At 35.8% G+C, this 18,775-nt stretch overlaps 2 protein-coding genes and 1 pseudogene across 2 annotated transcripts; 1 reads left to right on the plus strand and 2 right to left on the minus strand.

Annotated features, from left to right (window-relative positions):
* Nucleotides 1-5,553: 5,553 nt before the first annotated feature.
* LOC18018906 (protein BOBBER 1) lies at nt 5,554-7,707 on the minus strand. The gene is made up of 6 exons (XM_006401647.2): nt 7,178-7,707; nt 6,496-6,668; nt 6,356-6,404; nt 6,098-6,264; nt 5,887-5,970; nt 5,554-5,795 (listed from the first exon to the last, which is right to left on the minus strand). Exons 1-6 carry the CDS (start codon nt 7,542-7,544, stop codon nt 5,757-5,759), a joined length of 879 nt encoding a protein of 292 aa, XP_006401710.1. The 5' UTR covers nt 7,545-7,707; the 3' UTR covers nt 5,554-5,756.
* A 3,704-nt stretch (nt 7,708-11,411) lies between these two features.
* On the plus strand, nt 11,412-13,762 carry LOC18018907 (O-acyltransferase WSD1). Its single transcript, XM_006401648.2, has 7 exons — nt 11,412-11,609; nt 12,043-12,636; nt 12,732-12,798; nt 12,890-12,984; nt 13,082-13,291; nt 13,374-13,511; nt 13,595-13,762. The coding sequence occupies exons 1-7, from the start codon at nt 11,412-11,414 to the stop codon at nt 13,760-13,762; spliced, it is 1,470 nt and encodes a 489-aa protein (XP_006401711.1).
* Nucleotides 13,763-15,351: 1,589 nt separating this feature from the next.
* Nucleotides 15,352-18,602, minus strand: LOC18018908 (annotated as a pseudogene).
* Nucleotides 18,603-18,775: the final 173 nt, after the last annotated feature.

Genomic DNA, 18,775 nt, shown 5'->3' on the forward strand with positions numbered 1-18,775 from the left:
TCCTAAGTCTTGAGTACCTCGAAGGTATCTTAGGAGATGTTTTATACCGTTCCAGTGCCTCTGAGTTGGGGATGAACTATATCGAGCGAGGAGGTTCACGGCGAAACATATGTCTGGTCTAGTGTGACTAGCCAGGTACATTAACGCTCCTACAGCACTGAGGTATGGCTTTTCAGGACCAAGGATTTCTTCATCATCCTTTTTGGGACCAAGAGGGTCATCACTTAAGCTTCTAACTACCATTGGGCTGGTCAATGGGTGAGCTTGGTCCATATTAAATCGCTTGAGTACCTTTTCGATATAAGCCGATTGATGCACAAGGATTCCTCCTTTGATGTACTCAAGTTGTAATCCCAAACAGTACTTTGTTTTGCCTAGGTCTTTCATTTCGAATTCTGCTTTTAAGCAGTCGACTGTTTGGGAGATCTCACCAGATGTTCCGAGGATGTTTAGATCATCCACGTATACTGCTATGATTACAAATCCTTTGTTTGAGTACTTCTTGATGAAGATGCATGGACTGATGGGGTCATTTTTGTAGCCTTCTTTGATGAGGTAATCACTGAGGCGGTTGTACCACATACGCCCACTTTGTTTCAGTCCATACAAGGATTTGTTCAGCCTGATGCAGTATTGATCTCGAGATGCATTTTTGTCTTTTAGTTCAATGCCATCTGGGAGTCTCATATATATTTCGTTGTCCAGGGGCCCATAGAGATATGCGATTACAACATCCATTAACCGCAGATCAAGATTTTCTCTTATGGCCAGACTTATGAGGAATCGGAATGTTGTTGCATCCACCACTGGAGAATAAGTCTCCTCATAATCGATTCCGGGTCTCTGTGAGAATCCTTGTGCTACAAGCCGTGCTTTGTATCGAACGACTTCACCGAGTTCGTTCCTTTTGCGCACAAAGACCCATTTGTGGCCCACTTGCTTGATGTGTGATGGGGTCCGGATGATCGGACCGAACACGTTTCTGAGTTTGAGACTCTTTAACTCCACGTTTATGGCTTCTTTCCATTTTAGCCAATTTGTTCGATGTGTACACTGTGTTATTGACGTGGGTTCTAGATCCTCTTGCGTGAGCGCAACATCAAGTGCTACTTTGTATGCAAAAAGTGCATTTAAGTCGACTTCTTTTCGATTCCATTGTATTCCGGACATATTGTAATTGATGGAGATCTCATTGTTATCTTCTGAACCTGGAGATTCGGCGTCCCGAACTTCCATTGAGGGTTCATTAGATTGAGTCTCAGCCGCGGCTATGTCTGATATTGCAGGAATCCCGGTTTCGGTTATTGCACCTTTCTTTGATTTCCGGGGATTCTTATCTTTGGAACCGAGAGGTCTGCCCCGTTTGAGACGTGGTGCAGACTCTGTAGCAACTTACTTTGGTCGGGTCAGCAAAGGAATCTGGCAATTGATTAGCTAGCTTTTGATAATGAATAATCTTTTGGATCTCTGAATCACATTCTAGAGTCCGAGGATCTTGCCAATTTAATGATGTTTGATTCCATGAAAGATCTTTGACCAGCTTGTTTGTCTCACCACCTAAAGAGGGATATACCGATTCATCGAATTGGCAATCCGCATATCTGGCCTTGAAGAGATCTCCAGTGGTTGGCTCGAGATATCTTATGATGGTGGGAGAGTCAAAACCAACATATATTCCCATCCTTCTTTGAGGTCCCATTTTGGTTCGATGTGGTGGAGCAATGGGTACATATACTGAACACCCAAATGTTTTGAGATGGGAGATGTCTGGCTCATGACCCGAGAGTAGTTGGGATGGGGAATATTTGTGTTCACTAGATGGCCGGATGCGTATGAGTTCAGCAGCATGTAATACTGCATGTCCCCATGCTGAGGCCGGGAGCTTTGATCTCATGAGTAATGGTCGGGCTATCCATTGAATGCGTTTAATGAATGATTCAGCCAATCCATTTTGAGTATGGACATGTGCTACAGGATGTTCCACGGTTACCCCCATGGCCATACAGTAGTCATTAAACGCTTGTGAGGTAAATTCACCAGCATTGTCAAGGCGGATAGTCTTTAGTGGGAAGTCAGGGAAATGGGCCCGCAATTTGATGATTTGGGCCAAGAACCTAGCGAAGGCTTGGTTCCGAGAGGACAAGAGACAAACATATGACCAACGGGTCGATGCGTCTATAAGGACCATGAAGTACCGGAATGGTCCGGAAGATGGATGTATAGGTCCACAGATATCGCCCTGGATTCTTTCTAGGAAATGAAGTGTTTGTTTAGAGATTTTAACTGGTGAAGGCCGAGTGATCAATTTGCCTTGAGAACAAGCTGTGCACATGAGGTGTTGAGGATAAGCTCGGTTTTCTTTGAGGGTATGCCCTTGAGAGTTTTGAATTAGTTTACGCATCATATTTGCACCGGGATGACCGAGCCGGTCGTGCCAAATAGTATAATCAGTAAACCGGGCTTTGAGAGTGGTATTAGCTTCAATCATACTGACTTTAGCATGGTAAAGTCCAGTAGAGAGCGCGGGTATGGTTTCGAGGATTTGTTTATGGCCGTCTACGGTTTTAGTGATTAGGAGGGATTCTTTGTTCCCTTGACCTTGGGTTTCTATGTGGAAACCATTCTGTCTTATATCCTTGAAGCTCAGAAGATTTCTCTTCGAACTAGGAGAATATAGAGCATCTGGTATTTCAAGTTGTGTGCCATTTGATAGCAACACATAGGCATGTCCATATCTTTCGATAAGGTTTGAGGGACCCCCGATGGTGCTAATATTTGCGGTTTGATAGGTTAGGTTTATGAAGTAACTTTTGTTTCTTAAGATAGTGTGGCTGGATCCACTATCTACGACTATGGTTTTCATTTGCTGGTGTGCTTTTCCACCTTTGGATTTCTGACAGGCTAATGAAACTGGGAGCTAATAGACCTCAGTTAGCCGCTACAAATTCCAAGGATTGATCACCAAAACTGGAGAAGCTGCTGGTTGAAGAAGGAAAAACTCGGATCTGGTTTTTTTTCGGTTGATCGTCGTGTACTGTAAGTGTGCGTGAGGGCGCGTCCGATGTTGGATCGACAAACGGTTTTCACCAGTAGATTCGTCTCGTCGAGGGCTTCGATTTGATATGTAGATCGTCTTCTGGTTCTTCACGGTTTGGAAGATATGCGTCTTTTAAGTTTCGACTTGCTTTTAGGGTTTTGGTGGTGGCCGGATTTATTAGGGTTTTTCGCTCAGAGAGTCTTATCGTGCTGATAACGTGTTGTGAAAACTTAGAAACTTTATTAATCACTGGAATGTATATATAAAGTACATAGGGAATCTAGGTTAAGTACAATGCCCTGATGGGCCTAATGGGCCGGTATAAGAGTCCATATATGATATGTGTTATAACAGTAGTACTATTTTTTTTTTGCTAACGAATAAATTAGTACTTACCAGTCATCGTATATCTTACATCTCGACAAACAAAGTAATTATGTCTAAATGTGATTTATGAAACATACACAAAGTTCTTATCGCTCAAGCCGCCAACAACACTAATTATATATAGTACTTATCGCTCCAGTATCATAGAAATTAACTAACTAATTGTAAAATGATCTTAATGAGGCTAGAGGAGTTAGCTCACTGATGTCAGATTCTGATTCGAATATGAATTTGAATATAGTTTAAGACGTGAAAAAAAATGATTTACGACGGTTACATTTATAGTCAATAATGTTAAGTTTTTTGGGTTCCAACTCAAAATCAATTGATAATGAGTAGATTGATCCAAATCTCTTATTTAGTAGTGTTAGTCTCTTTAAATTTCGGATGTAGGATTCTAACATGCCTCCTCGAGATGATAACTCTTATCGGTCCATTTCGAAATGCATTCCACTTTAAAACTGGTAATAAATTCTTTTTGGATCACTTTTCTTGAGTCAACAAACAAGGCTCTGATACCATGTTAAGTTTATTGAATTTTCAACTCAAAAACAATCGATAATAAGTGGATTAGCCCAAACCTCTTATATATTAGTATTAGTTCTTTTAAACTTTGGATGTGAGATTCTAACAAATAATTTTATTTTTAAACCGAATTGAATAATAAGCAAAATGTTAAAAAAAAATTTATATAAGGTAACTTTTGATAATTTAGGCTTTTATTTATTTTAATAAAAATAATTAAGGATTTATTAATAAGTTTATAACTATGATGTGATTAAAGATTGTAACCAACCTATATATCTGTAACATATATGTTAATTCATTGGCTTCATTGTACACTAGTGTCACCATCAATATGGTGACGCCAACTAAAATTCACATGGCAAATCGAATGGGTCTAATAGTCTATATTCAGATCTTTGGTTATATCTGCAACATTTAAAGGAGATTAAGAGTGATGGATCTAGCTAAGGGGAGAGCTCTAACACTGAATCATAATCTGATTGTGAAATTGTAACAGTAAGACTCATTTGGTGTATACTGCGTTTGTCTCTTTCAAATAATTGACGAATATCGACAAAACCATATACAGCCAATTAGCCTCTAGTCACTACATTCATCAGTGGCGGAGCCACATGCATTAGCATAGATCATTCGCCCCTAACCAATTTTCAAAAGTTGATGTAATTTAGTAGTGTTCAATGTTAATGCTTCCATTTATTAAATTATATATACTTTTATGCTCCCAGTCAAAAACAATTCTGGCTCTGCCACTGCATTCATGCTTATACTAAAACGATCTATAATGTCTCTCCCATTTGAAACCATTAGAAAAATTCTACCCATGGTTAAACTATTGAATGGGTGCAGCCAAAAAAATCATACAAGACCAACAAATTAGAGATAATGAATGTGACTAGCACGAAATAAACAATAGGAGACCAAATGACAACTTATCAATAGTAAAGTAAATTTCCAAACTTCAGCTAAACTGGTTTTTTTACATCACGAATGACCGTAACAATTTTTGTTTTGTTTACCAATAGAATCCATGCTTTAGGGCCATAGTCTTCTTGAGAGACCAAGAACATGTTAATTAGTCTCCTCTCCAAGAGCGAGACTCAAAGCTGATACTTTGAGACGCACTTCCTTTTAGAGAGTCTAGTAGTACATGAATAGAGCTACAGAAGCTGAGTTACTGAAAGCTTTGTTCTTGCAGCAAATTGTCCACATGCCTTGTCAACAGTGACATGAGAGAATCTTTTTCTTTCAAAGTGAATACATTTGTGCGATTTGAAGGACGTTGGTTTTGCATTTACGTAAGTGGATTGATGATGGGTTTCATTATTCGTTATGTGAAGTTGAAGAAAGAAGGTTGTAGAGCGACAACAACAATGTGGACCACATTCCAAACTAAACCGGGCTGGACCACAGATGTGTCATGTGGTCCCGGTTTATCTTTTTGCCGAAAACGGCAGCTTCATGACGAATCGAAGAAGCTCCATGTGTCACCACACGGTCACGAGACAAAGACGAGTCACACACTAGAGAGGACGTAATCGAACAGAGAAGTACAACGATACAAAGTTTTGTCTGGTTTAAGAGCTGACTCATATGAAGTCGAGTTAACCGGATTTGAAAACAGTTTCATTCAATATAACAAAGAGAACAATAAACCGAACATGAGATGAAACTATGGCTTCAAAGTAGACAAAACAAAAGCAGCTTAAAGGTACATGTTTTTTAAGAGATTCAACTAAAAAAACAAGCTGGTGAAGATGCAAAACTGTTTTTTTTTTTTAGCAGAGAGACCAAGACCACACGAGCATCAGTTTATCTTTGCGTTTGAGAAGTCCATCTCCGGATGCTGCATGTAAAGAATCGAAAACAAGAAAACCGTTCAGAACAAAAGGATAACAATGTGATAAATTATCGAAGATAAAAGATGTATTGTTTACCTGAGACATGAATTTCTTGAGTATCTCTTGCTTCTGCAGCTCGTCGCTTGTTGGAAGACCCATCTGTTTTTGCCTTTGATCAAACTATGGATACGAAGAAAGAAAAAAAAAAAAAAACACTTCAGTGTCATACACACATGCAATGAACAAGAAAAGCCGATGATTCAAGATACTTTGATGGAGAGCGATGGGATTCAAAGAAGACAAGTACCATCATTTTCTCAACAGTCGAGCGAGTTTCTGGGTCAAGGTCAGCTAATTTACTGCTCTCTGGTTCAACTTTCTGAGTATCTATTTCAGGTTCACCTTTCACACAGCATTTCCACCACTCCATCTGATCTTGCTTAGTCAAGAGAACCGATATTACCTTCTGATCCTCTGCAAAGTAACCATTGAGAGAATTGTATTAGCAAAAAGAATAAGGACTCTCCTTTACCAACAACGAAGTAGAATCTCTTTAGGTATATACCGATATTCCAGTAGCAGTCATCAGGCTTCACAGACCGGTAGAGTTCTCCCTATGATTATGGAAAGTTTGAAACTTTAGCATTAAGGGATTTAGGATGGCGTTGGAATAATTAATGATAAATCAACAGCATAGGAACTTACATCGATTATTGGATCCTGACCTTTGAGACCAAGCTTGAGACGATTCTTCTTAATCTCACATACAACAGACCGTGCTTTAGTACCAGTAGGCACTGGAACGTTAACTGTGACCTCCTGAAGAGTCTGTACCCATGAGTAGTTCTCAAGATCAGTTCCATTACCTATGTTAGGCACTGCAAAGAAACAGACACAAAATTAACTCGAAAGAACAAGAGAGAAGAGCAATGCTCACCAAAGGCACTTAGTACTTAGTAGTATATAGGAGAGAGGGGCAAGACTTATGATCAAGAATAAACTTTACAATGTTTTTGATTAAATCACAAGAGAGACACATCAAGTTCCAGAACTCAAATCTTCCAACAAGGTTTTTGTTGAAATTGGTGCTAGGTGAACACTAAGTCACTAACATAAATCACTGATGCTTAATACCACCAACTATCGAATAAACATAAAGACTCTGCAACTTCATAGTTCTTTCAACAAGTTGTTGAACCAATGATCAATCAGAAAAGTGAAAAGAACTCTCCGTTACTCTTCAGTAAATCAACCTATTCATCGATATCAATCACAGTTCCAATCCTAAGAGCCTATACCAGATATTCAAGCTGTGATTCAATGGCAAGCTAGTTTCCAGATTCAATTTCATCAAATTTAGCTAAAAGGAAACCGATTTGATATTTACCAATAGGACCGGTTTGGGTTTCCTTTTTCTTCTCCTCCTTAGGCTTCTCCACTTCCATGGGCTCGGCACTTGAAGCAGCCATAGTCGGCTTCACAGTCTCCTTCTCTGGCTTCTTCTCCACAGGCTTCACACTCTCCTTCTCAGCTTTCTTCTCCGCCTTCCTCAACTTCTCCTTCGCCGCTCTAACCACGGCGGCGATCTCCTCCTCCGCGGAGGGTTTCTTCAGGAAATCGCTCTGTTGTCCAAGAAAGTCAAAAACTTTCTCCAAAAACCCTAAAGGGTTCGAAGAATTGAATGTCGCCCTAAACGGCAGCATCGAAGGTCGGCTGCTGCTGCTTTCCTCTTCCACCTCAGAGATAATCGCCATGGGGTTTTTCGGTCTAGGGTTTTGCTAGGTTCGAGAGACAAACAAGGGGGGAAATTGTAGAGTAGAAGGAATATCCCAAGATTCGAGTTTTAGAGATGAATTTCTTCAGACAGATCGAGAGGGTTCGAGAAGTAATCGAGTAACGCTTTTCTTTGTCAAGAACATAAATAAAAATAATTATGGAACAATAAATCACTAAGCCAAAATATTTCATTTTTAGTTAAAATATTTAAAACTCTTGTATACTCTTCCACAATGAATATTAGAGGATTTTTTTTTGTGATTGTATTGATGAAAACTGATAGAAATGTGATGTTAAACAGTAGAAACTACTGCACCAAAAATTATTGTTTTAGCTAAAACTTTTATTTCAATATAAATTTTTTATTAATCGCAATTTATTTTTCTTTAACATTTGTATTGGCACATTTCAAAATTACAATTCTTTTTAAATAGACAATCAAACTATTATTAGTTTTTCTCTTTTTACCTAAATAAATATTTTCAGAAAAATATCAGTTTCTAATTTATCATATTTTTATATCTAAAAAAAAAATCTGCAAGCACATTAGAAGTTTGGGCTAGAGTTTGTCACGGACCAAAATATTTCTACAGCAACAAAACTAGAGGAGCCCAATAAGGCTCAATGAACTTAAATATACAAGTATCAAAACATGGGCGATTTATCAAGGTATAAAAACGGTGAATGCGTCACTGTTCACAACCTAAATATTGTGATAAAACCGATTTGAAACTAAGTATAGGATTGGACCTTCTCTATATCCAGTATCACCCTCTAACATAAGATTTGCATATGTCTCATCACTTAGTTACTAGCTAGGTTTGTAAGGTAAATTAGAAAATGAGAATATGATAAATATCTATACGTTTTTTGTTACAAAAGGCCACAGTTGTAAGTTAGAAATTGGAGGTAAATCAAAAACAAACAAACAAAGAAAAAAGACAAAAAGCGAGGGCAAAAGCCAAAAGGCCCCACCAAGAAGACCATATACAAAGTAAGTGCAATTAGCAATAAATGCTTAGAATAAGAATGAGTAAGAGCATCTCCAATAGTTGAGACCCATTGGAGCTCTTGATTCTTTTTTAATTATTTGTTTGAGTTACATACACCTATATATATATGGAAGAGGTTTTATGTTTTTAAACTTCCAATGGGAGGTTCTTCATTTAGGAATTGCTAAAAAAAATTGTCATAAGAGAAGTTATTTACCTGAAGAAACATTGGTATGTACGATCTTTCTACTTCAATAGCAGAGTTTTTGTCCTGCGTTTCATAAAGAAGTGTGGCGTGAGATAACAAAAGTTTTATACAGTTGATATCAAAAGGAAAAGTTTCAATTAATATAGTACCAGTAATCAAACGAATAGTAGCATTGTTTCCTATGGTTGGATCTGCCAACCATTCCTTCAAACTTGAAATGGTTGATTCCTGACCAAAATCACAGATACAAATATATATTCAACAATGCATATCACAAACATACGACGATGATAAAATGAATTTCTGATTCCTAAGCAAAGTTCTCGGAAATTCCGCTAAGCTAACGTTATTGAGCACGAATCGATGCGATTTGCATTATTGATCATCTCCGAATTGAAAAAGGAAAATTAGAAAACTGAAACATCTCAAATTCTCTGGAAGTACCTTATTTTCAGGACTCGATAGATACATAGCAAGGAGCTTGACTGCATGCAGAGGAGTAGCGGACGCTTCGTTAGCTACGAAAACAAAATTTGAAAAATATTACAACTCAGGATCGAAACAAAGAGGAATCGAATCGGAAGAAGAAGACATCACAGAGGCGAACCTGGTAGCTACCGAGAGCGATGTAAGAGCGGTGGACGAGGCAATCGCGCTCGACGATATCCTCCTGCGAAAGATTAGGGATCTCGCTGTTGTTGATCGCCGCTTGAAACGCACCCAGGTAAAAGTGGTTGCGATTTCTTGGAAGAAGAGAGCAAAATTTTGTATCGGGTAGAGTTTGAGAGAAACTGATTTTCTGAATGAAAAAAAAAATAAAAAATAATTTTTATTGTTTCCACCAAACAAATTATGACACGTATGGAGTTGTTTATGGGTTTTTAAATCTCCTCATCAAGGAGCGGTTATTGAACTTTATTACATTTAATCTTTATTTTTAATCTTAAAATGGGTTTAGGACTCTCTAACAACCTCCCATTGGAGGTGGTCTAATACATGCAACCACCAAATCAATCTTCGTGTACGTTCTCACGGTGACCAAAGATGAGAATGGCTATGAGAGCCATAAATTACATCATATTTCAATCTAACAGATTCTGTAATTGGTTACGTAACTAACCAGTCTTTTATTTTCAAAAAAAAAAAAAACTAACCAGTCTTTGTTTGAACAGCGAAGATTATACCGTCGATCCCATTGGCCATTGCTCCCTAATCAATTTTTTTTTATCATGGTTATGAACAAAGATTTGAAACATTTTAACAAGAACAAAGTAGTTACTTCGTACTAGTTAGTACTAATAACACATTTTGTTGGTATCATTAAAATGGTTAATCCCCAAACCGTAGTAGTTGGTCGTTACCAATAACTATTCATTGAACGATAAAGGCAAGTTTGCGGTTCCCGTAAAAGAGGTAAGAAAAAGTGCACGCCATGCATTAACTAATTGAAAGGAGTTGTCTGAAACTTCAAAATTAAATGTGTAATGTATATAGTTGCAGAGGATAAATCGTTCTAATTGAATATGCAATAAAGATTTTAACTAACAAAAGAAGAAGGTGTTGATTTTGTTTTTTTTTTTTAAATAAAAAGATCAAGAAATTGTTTTTGTGTCTGTTTATGCAGATTCTATGTACTATATCTACATATATGAATAGTTCAAATATTAAAAAAGAATTGTACTACATATATATTGATTGACATCAACTCGACTTGTCGTATTTTTGTAACATATAAGAGGCCTATTATTTGATTGAATGACCAAGAAGATGGTCAGAGGAATTTCTATGTTTAGTAAAATAGTAATTTATGAGAGTTTACGTAAAAAGGGAACATTAAATGAATTATTACAAAGAAAAGCTTACTCTGGTCGATATCACGATGTGGTTGGCCCAAATAAATTCAACAGTACCTACTCATGCAGTCGTGGCATTAGAGACTGAGTCTCATACTCTTACGATATTTTAGTTATACTATTTACCTCTTTTTAATCGTTTTGCTTTCTGCTTTATGTTATTGAAAACTAATAATTCTAGGACACAAGTATAGATTCGGACCTCTTTGATTCACCTCGGACCATAGTTTCCGACCAATCAATTCTGAGAACCTTTTTGATTAAGCAGAAATTGAAGACTAACTCTCTAATATAAATACAGAATGTCAGAGAGAAGTGTAGCATAATTAAATTCTGATGGTGAAGGACGTTAATATAGTGAGTAGAGACGTAGGTAATTCATTTAAAATTCTCGTATTCCTAGGAATTTATTAAATATGTGGATTTGACAGCATTTGCATAACAATAACAAGAAGTTTTGAGATTACTTTTCATTTTTTGCTGTCTGAAAAAAAAATTATGTTCAAGTAAAAATCAAGGTTTAGTAATAAAAATGGAACATAATAATATAATGTATAAAATATTATTTACACCTGATAATGTCAAATAAAAACCCCATAAAATATACGGATATAAATAACATCCACATGATGTAGTAGCTACGGTAAACAAAAGGGACCATGTCCATGAGTCCACAGCTAAGTATCGTGTAATTCGTTTATATATAGGAGTATAGAGTATAAAGTGACTGTGAGTGAAAAAAAAAAACAAAAAAAGCACAAAACTAGGAAAGAGCCACAAATAGGTCAAAGAATGGGAGGAGAGAAGAAGACGGCGAGAGATACGGTGGAGGAGGAGCCGCTCAGCCCATGCTCACGGCTGTTCAATTCGCCGGAGTTTAACTGTGCCATAATCGTCACAATGGGATGCAAAGTCAAAGGAAATCCAGCAGCCATTATCGACGGCCTTAAACACACCCTCGTTAATCACCCTCGTTTCTCCAGCATTTTAGTAAGTCCAAACACACATGAATAATATTTGTATAAACTCCAAAATATTTTATTATTCGTAAAACATAAAAAAATTTTACAGTTGTGTATGTACACAACACAGTAAAAATGAACGGAGTTATAGAGTAAAGTGATAATAAGACCATTCTTTATTCTATTCGAGATTCATATATTGCCATAACAGATTTCCTCTTTACTATATTTTGTATCATGGAAGGTAATCAGGTATAACATGCTCTTAACTTAGTTTTTAGTTAAAACATGCTCTTAATTATGAGTCATTAGTTATTGTAATCAGACCGAGAATAGTCCAACAAGCACTATTATTTTAATTTTTTTTTGCAATATATTAATCATTAACCAAATAAAGGAAAATGAAATAAAATTGGATATTTATGTATGATTTTTTTTTTTTTGGGTCATGATAAATCTAGGAAATGGACAAGGGAAAGAAAGGGAAACCGAGTTGGGTTCGAACAAAAGTTAATGTGGAAGAGCATGTGATTGTTCCTGATATAGATCCCGACAACATTGAAAATCATGATCAGTATCTTGAAGACTATATCTCTAAGTTAACGACCATTCCTATGGATTTGTCTAAACCATTGTGGGAAATTCACTTACTCTGCCTCAAAACATCAAACGCTGAATCCATTGGCCTTCTCAAGATCCATCATTCCTTGGGTGATGGAATGTCTCTCATGTCTCTTTTTCTCGCTTGCACCCGCAAATCATCAGATCCCGAGGCTTTGCCTACTGTCGCGGTTCAGAAGAAACGGTTTGGACCGAGATGCTACAGCGGTTTTTTCAACAAGATTTGGTGGTTCTTTCTAGGTCTTTGGTGCATCCTGAGGCTGTTCTTCAACACCTTTGTTGATGTCTTAATGTTTGCTCTAACGATATGTTTCTTGAGGGATACCGAGACTCCTCTCTTGGCAAAACCTGGTAGTGAGCTTATACCTAAGAGGTTCGTCCACCGTATTATCAGCTTCGACGATGTTAAGCTAGTGAAAAACGCAATGAAAATGGTAAATGCTTTCATTATATATATTTTCTCCCCGTTAATTTGAAGAATCTCTTGAATCATTTATAATTTTTTTAGCTTTTTAAACTATTTTGTTAGACGGTAAATGACGTTCTTCTTGGAGTAACACAAGCCGGGCTTTCGCGGTATCTTAATCGAAGATATGGTATTTTTTTTTTTTTTTACATTATAGTGCTATATATAGGAATTTAGTGTTCACACTCATCTAACACAGGCTTGATGCATGTTTTAAATAGATCAAGAAGCAACACCGAAATCAAAAGAGTCGATGAGGAGAATCCGACTTCGTTCAGCCATTATGATTAACTTGAGGCCAAACACAGGAATTGAGGTAGGTAGACCAATATTTAATCTTGGAATCTTTGAAGCCAAAATAATTTGAAAAAGATTTTGTGTGGTTCTCATTATTGTCTAATGTTGCAATATAGGCTCTAGCGGATATGATGGCCAAGAAATCAAAATGCAGATGGGGAAATCTCTTCGGTTACATTCTCCTTCCATTCTCGGTTGGGCTAGAGACCGATCCTTTAGAATACGTGCGCCGAGCTAAAGATACCGTCGACCGCAAAAAACACTCCCTGGAGGCTGTATTCTCCATGGCCTTCTTTAAACTGATACTAAAAGTTCTTGGGCTCAAGGTGAGAATCTAACCTCCTAATATAAGGCTAATGATGCATACGTTTTGTAATATTGTCTAATAGAGCCAGATTGAGAATGCAGGCAAGTGTAGTTCTTGTAAGGAAAGTGATTCATAGCACAACACTGTCATTCTCAAATGTAGTGGGTCCAAAGGAAGAAATAACCTTTCATGGCCACCCGTTGTCTTATATCGCCCCTAGTGTTTTTGGCCACCCACATGTAAGTGTGCACATATATATATATATATGTCAATTCTTTTGTTTTATCTTGTTTTCTGATTATGTTTTTATATGTGTGTGAAGGCTCTTACTCTACATTTCCAGAGCTATGAGAACAAGGTCATTATATCGGTAACGGCTGATCCAACAGTCATTCCTGACCCTCACAAGATGTGTGATGATTTGGTGGAGTCTCTCAAGTTAATTAAATCCTCTGTCCTAGAAAGAGGGTTATATGAGATGGAGGTTTAATCAAAAGCTCTTCTGTTTCTTCTATGTACTACGGTTCCTATCTTGATGAATACCTTACGAAGCTATAGCAACTAGATCTATATCGATATAATATTTTTTGTTTTTTTTTGTAAGACATCAAATTTATAATAATTTATAAGTAGACTGTAAACGATATTTTAATTACTTTTCATTTACTCGAGAGGTTATCAATTTAGTAGATGTTAAATCACATCTTAATCCTTTGTTTAGAAAATGTCCTCTCTTTTTTAAATCTTATTTAGTATGCAATGAGTGGTGAATTGAATTTAGAATCTTTGACATTGTAGGCTTGTAATAAAGAAGAGCATTTTCCACCAACACAAAAACTACACGTTATTCACCCATAAGGGTACTTGTCTGTTAATCAGCAAATGCCCATTTTTGGGTCGAGCTTAATAAAATATTAATTTAAAAAAAATCAGAATGGAATGTCCCCAAATATTAAATAGTAACCGTTTTATTAAACTTGATTCAGAAATTTTATCGAATTTCAATATTAGTTTTAAAATAGGAGGATGTTTACATAAAAATAATTAACTAACTACGAGCTCACTTACCTTATCATCTTACAAGCCTTAGCAGAATCGAAGACTGTTTCACTCTCGACACTAAGAAAAGAGAATCTTGGATTCTAGGACTTACCTCTCGGCTCTCGATTTCGTTGGATTTTTCACAACAACAAACCTTCAACCTTTTTCAATGACTTTTAAAAGATTTTTATTCGTTGTTGAATCACCATTTTTCTGAAATAAGGTTTGGAATTTAGGATTCCCGGATCATATACGACTTTGGAGTTTTAAGGATTTTAGACCATATTTTTTAAGAAATTTCGTGTCATATTAGGACATTTTAAAGAACTGTCATTTTTAAGTTAAAAAAAACACAGATTCTAGTTGAAAACGGAATTTAGAGTTTTAACGTTAGTGTTGACGGATTGGTAGATTGTATTTGAGATTAGAGTTTAATTACTAAAAAAATAGTTGAAGAATTTTAAAGATATGATGATGTTTGAAGTAATATCTTAAGTTCTTAACCTAGACTAATCCTCTCAACTTCCTAATCATCGAAAAAATAAACGTAGAATCCTATCTCAACTATTTAACGAGTACCAACTGCAAATTTCAGTATTCCAACCGAACAAATAAAAAATGCTCTTGTTACAAAAAAAAAAAAAATCTATTTAAAAAGAGTTAAATGTTCACATATCTTAACTTATACTAATCCTCTCACAAATATTTTTTGAGAATCTGATATAATGTTGTATCAGTCTTGTTCTAACATTTTCTCTGCCCCATTCAATTGTAGAAAAACAAATTTGAAAGGAAATTTAAAGAGTTTTGGAAACCAGTTTCTTGATGTGCAAGAAAGAACAAACAAACAAGAAGGGAAACAACTTTTTGTGAAAAGACAAACAAAAAAGAAGAGAAGGATTCTTAATACATACTCCCATGGACAACTATTTTACACAAAAATATACCAAATTTTCACACAACTGATACAGGATAATGGGTTACTTCGTCTGTTGGACTGGAGTGTCCATTATCCTTTTGTCACTACAAAAATCGAGGTCATTTTATATCGTTCTTCACAGAAAGTGCTTCTTTTATAGCTTTCAAAGACTCTTCCATTTCATCACAAATAATGTGAGGATCTGGTATGACCGTTGGATCCACCCCGATCGAAATAATCATCTTCTCCGCATAACTTATGAAATGTATCAACAATGCCTACCAAACACAACATACATACATATATATGTGAATTTATGAGAAGAAAAGGTCGAAAGGATCTCTTCATCATGATTACTATTACAAACTTATCATTTCAGTTTAATTTTCTACCCAAAAAAAAACAAAAGAATGAAAGAAAAGAAACGTACTTGTGTGTTTCCCTTTCCATAGGCGCTTACAGCGATGTAAGCGATCTGATTGCCGTGTAAACTTACTTTTTCCACGGGTCCAACAATGTTTGAAAACATTGTTGTTGTGTTCGACATTGTTCGATTAAATAATACTGCTCCTACCTACAATAACATGAGTCTTTATACAATGTCCTCACAGTGAAAAAGCAAGTAACATTGAGTTCATTAATATATCTCAATATATACCTTGGGTCCGAAAATATTGAAGATGAATTCATTATTTGAATAAACCAGTGCAGCCATAAGAGAGTGCTTCTTTCGATCCATTATGGATTTAGTCTTTGATAGATTAACCAATGGATCGGTTTCTAAACTAATGGAGAGCGGAAAATGAACTAAGCCGTTGTAGTTTCCCCATCTGCATTTCGAACCCTTGGCCAACATTTTCGCCACAGGCTTCATGCAAAAAGTTTTATTTTCTTTTAAGTTAAGGTTTAAAGGTATTTTAAATTAATTCAAAATATAATATCTAACCTGGATTCCGATCTCCTGCCTTAAATTTACTGGAATAAGTGCGCGGAGTCGTGTTTTACTTGGAATATTGTTCAGATCCGATGTTGATGTTCCACCCTCAACATTTGTGTTGCCTTATTTACCAAGAAACAACACACACACACGTAATGAATTTTAATACTTCCTCTGTTTTATAATATAGGTTGTTTTAGCTAAAACCACATGGAGATTGAGAAAAAAAATTATTTAATATATAAATTAAACATAATTCAACGATCATAAAAAATTGCCATAATATAATTAAATCATACAGTATACAATAAATATATAAATAGGTAAACAACTTATATTTTGAAATAAAAGAAAACTTTTAAACCAAGTTATATTATAAAACAGAGAGTATTTACCATATTGTCGGTTCAGATAGCGAGAAATAGCTGTTTGCGTAATTCCCGAATAGAACATCATTGATAGTCTAGCAACACACACACAAAGGATAAGAACAAAAAAATAACAATTCTTTTTTGTATGGACTATAGCATCATGAAAAAGAAAGAAAAAAAAATCATTGCTAACCGAACAAATCGTAACTCACCATATCCATAGCATTTTTTATAAATCTAATGTCATCCAGTGAGAGACTTCTGTGATAGAATCTCATTGGATTATTCTCAGCACTACCACCACCGTTTTTAAGTGGTGTCTTTGTATCCTTCAAGAACAATACAGTCGCGGATACTTGCAGAAGATCTACAATGGTATTCCAAATCAAACTAACCACATAATGAATCACGAATATTGACCTTAAAAGATAGCATTTGTTTCTAATAAGGCTGCGCGACAAAAAATGTTCACGCCGTTTTATAGCAGGGATGCTAAGAAATGCATCAGGATTCGATGCTTTTAGGGTACACGCCACCAAGAGAGACATCAAAGACATTCCATCTCCCAAGGAATGGTTACATCTCATTACACAGACTGCTTCCGCATCAGATGTTTTGACATTGAGGATGTGAATGTCCCACAATGGTCTTGATCTATCGAGAGGTTTCATTGTTAGACGCGACACATAATCATCGACAAAGCCTTGTCCATTTTCGATCTCTTGTGGGTCTATGTATGGTGTATGTACATGGTCTTCTACATTGACTTTGGTCTTAATCCATCTTGCACCATTATTTGACTTTAAAGTTTATACAATGAAGACCAAACACAATGTTAAATCCTAAGTAGGATTGTGTGTCTGACTTTAAAGTTTATACAATGAAGACCAAACACAATGTTAAATCCTAAGTAGGATTGTGTGGTCCATCTTCGATCTCTTGTGGGTCTATGTATGGTGTATGTACATGGTCTTCTACATTGACTTTGGTCTTAATCCATCTTGCACCATTATCTGACTTTAAAGTTTATACAATGAAGACCAAACACAATGTTAAATCCTAAGTAGGATTGTGTGTGTGACTTTAAAGTTTATACAATGAAGACCAAACACAATGTTAAATCCTAAGTAGGATTGTGTGGTCCATCTTCGATCTCTTGTGGGTCTATGTATGGTGTATGTATATGGTCTTCTACATTGACTTTGGTCTTAATCCATCTTGCACCATTATCTGACTTTAAAGTTTATACAATGAAGATCAAACACAATGTTAAATCCTAAGTAGGATTGTGTGTGTGACTTTAAAGTTTATACAATGAAGACCAAACACAGTGTGTATGTAGTTTTCAACGTATATTTTTAAGTGAACGATTACGTTTTTATATAAAAATTAAAACAGTAGTTTTTTAATTCCTTATTATCTTGTAAGAAAAAATATACTATTTAGCACATTAGGTGTAAAAGAGATTACAAATAATATATCATCAAAAAAACGAAGAAAATATATTATTTTAAACACAAACATTGATTATAAACATAACATTCAATACAAATTATAAAAATATATTATTTAAAATATAAATTAAAACAAGAGCAGCGCATATATGCGCGAGTTCTCTCCTAGTAATAAAAAAATAGATTGTCCTCCCTGTTCCAGTTTTATTCATATTAAAAGTTGTATTGATATATATTAGCTCATTATGATTATAATTAATAAGAAATATTATTCTAAAATGCCATGATACGATCAGAATGCGTACAATAACGCGCGCACGTAGTGTATATAGTTAATGGTTTCTCTAATTAGTTTTATTTTCTTTTTTGTAGCAAGGGTTTCCTCTAGTACAGTATTTAGTTCCTTACAATATTTTATTTCTTGATTTCGTTGTTTACAGGTGTGTTCCATGTGAGATTGCTTTAAGAATCTGTATATTGAAGACCAACTTAATTTAGTATAACCAGCTATATACATCAATCATTCTCTATTGGGTATTAATCTTCTGTCCTCTGACTGTGGACAGAAGAACCCAAGGGATACGGTGGAGGAGGAGTTGCTCCGCCATGATCATGGATAACTCAACTCATAACCATTAAGACAAGCGAAAATAAGACTTTTAACACGAGTGCATTTTAGACCAAACAAGACTCATAGTTAACTTAGACCATCTGTCTTGGTGAGTCTCTAAAAATGAGTTTCTCAACAATATATCATTAATATTTAAAACAAATTTAGTTT

The sequence above is a fragment of the Eutrema salsugineum genome, unplaced genomic scaffold (genome assembly GCF_000478725.1).
Source record: "Eutrema salsugineum unplaced genomic scaffold, Eutsalg1_0 scaffold_2, whole genome shotgun sequence".
Classification (NCBI taxonomy): domain Eukaryota; kingdom Viridiplantae; phylum Streptophyta; class Magnoliopsida; order Brassicales; family Brassicaceae; genus Eutrema; species Eutrema salsugineum.

Bases quoted from the DNA above. Each gene is read 5' to 3' on its own strand.
- LOC18018906 (XM_006401647.2), bottom strand. From the start codon at position 7,544: ATGGCGATTATCTCTGAGGTGGAAGAGGAAAGCAGCAGCAGCCGACCT. The intron at 6,669-7,177 runs GTAAATATCAAA...GTTTCTTTGCAG, and splicing joins AACCCAAACCGGTCCTATTG to TGCCTAACATAGGTAATGGA. The intron at 6,265-6,355 runs GTATATACCTAA...GTTACTTTGCAG, and splicing joins TGACTGCTACTGGAATATCG to AGGATCAGAAGGTAATATCG.
- LOC18018907 (XM_006401648.2), top strand. From the start codon at position 11,412: ATGGGAGGAGAGAAGAAGACGGCGAGAGATACGGTGGAGGAGGAGCCG. The intron at 12,985-13,081 runs GTAGGTAGACCA...GTTGCAATATAG, and splicing joins GGCCAAACACAGGAATTGAG to GCTCTAGCGGATATGATGGC. The intron at 13,292-13,373 runs GTGAGAATCTAA...TTGAGAATGCAG, and splicing joins TAAAAGTTCTTGGGCTCAAG to GCAAGTGTAGTTCTTGTAAG.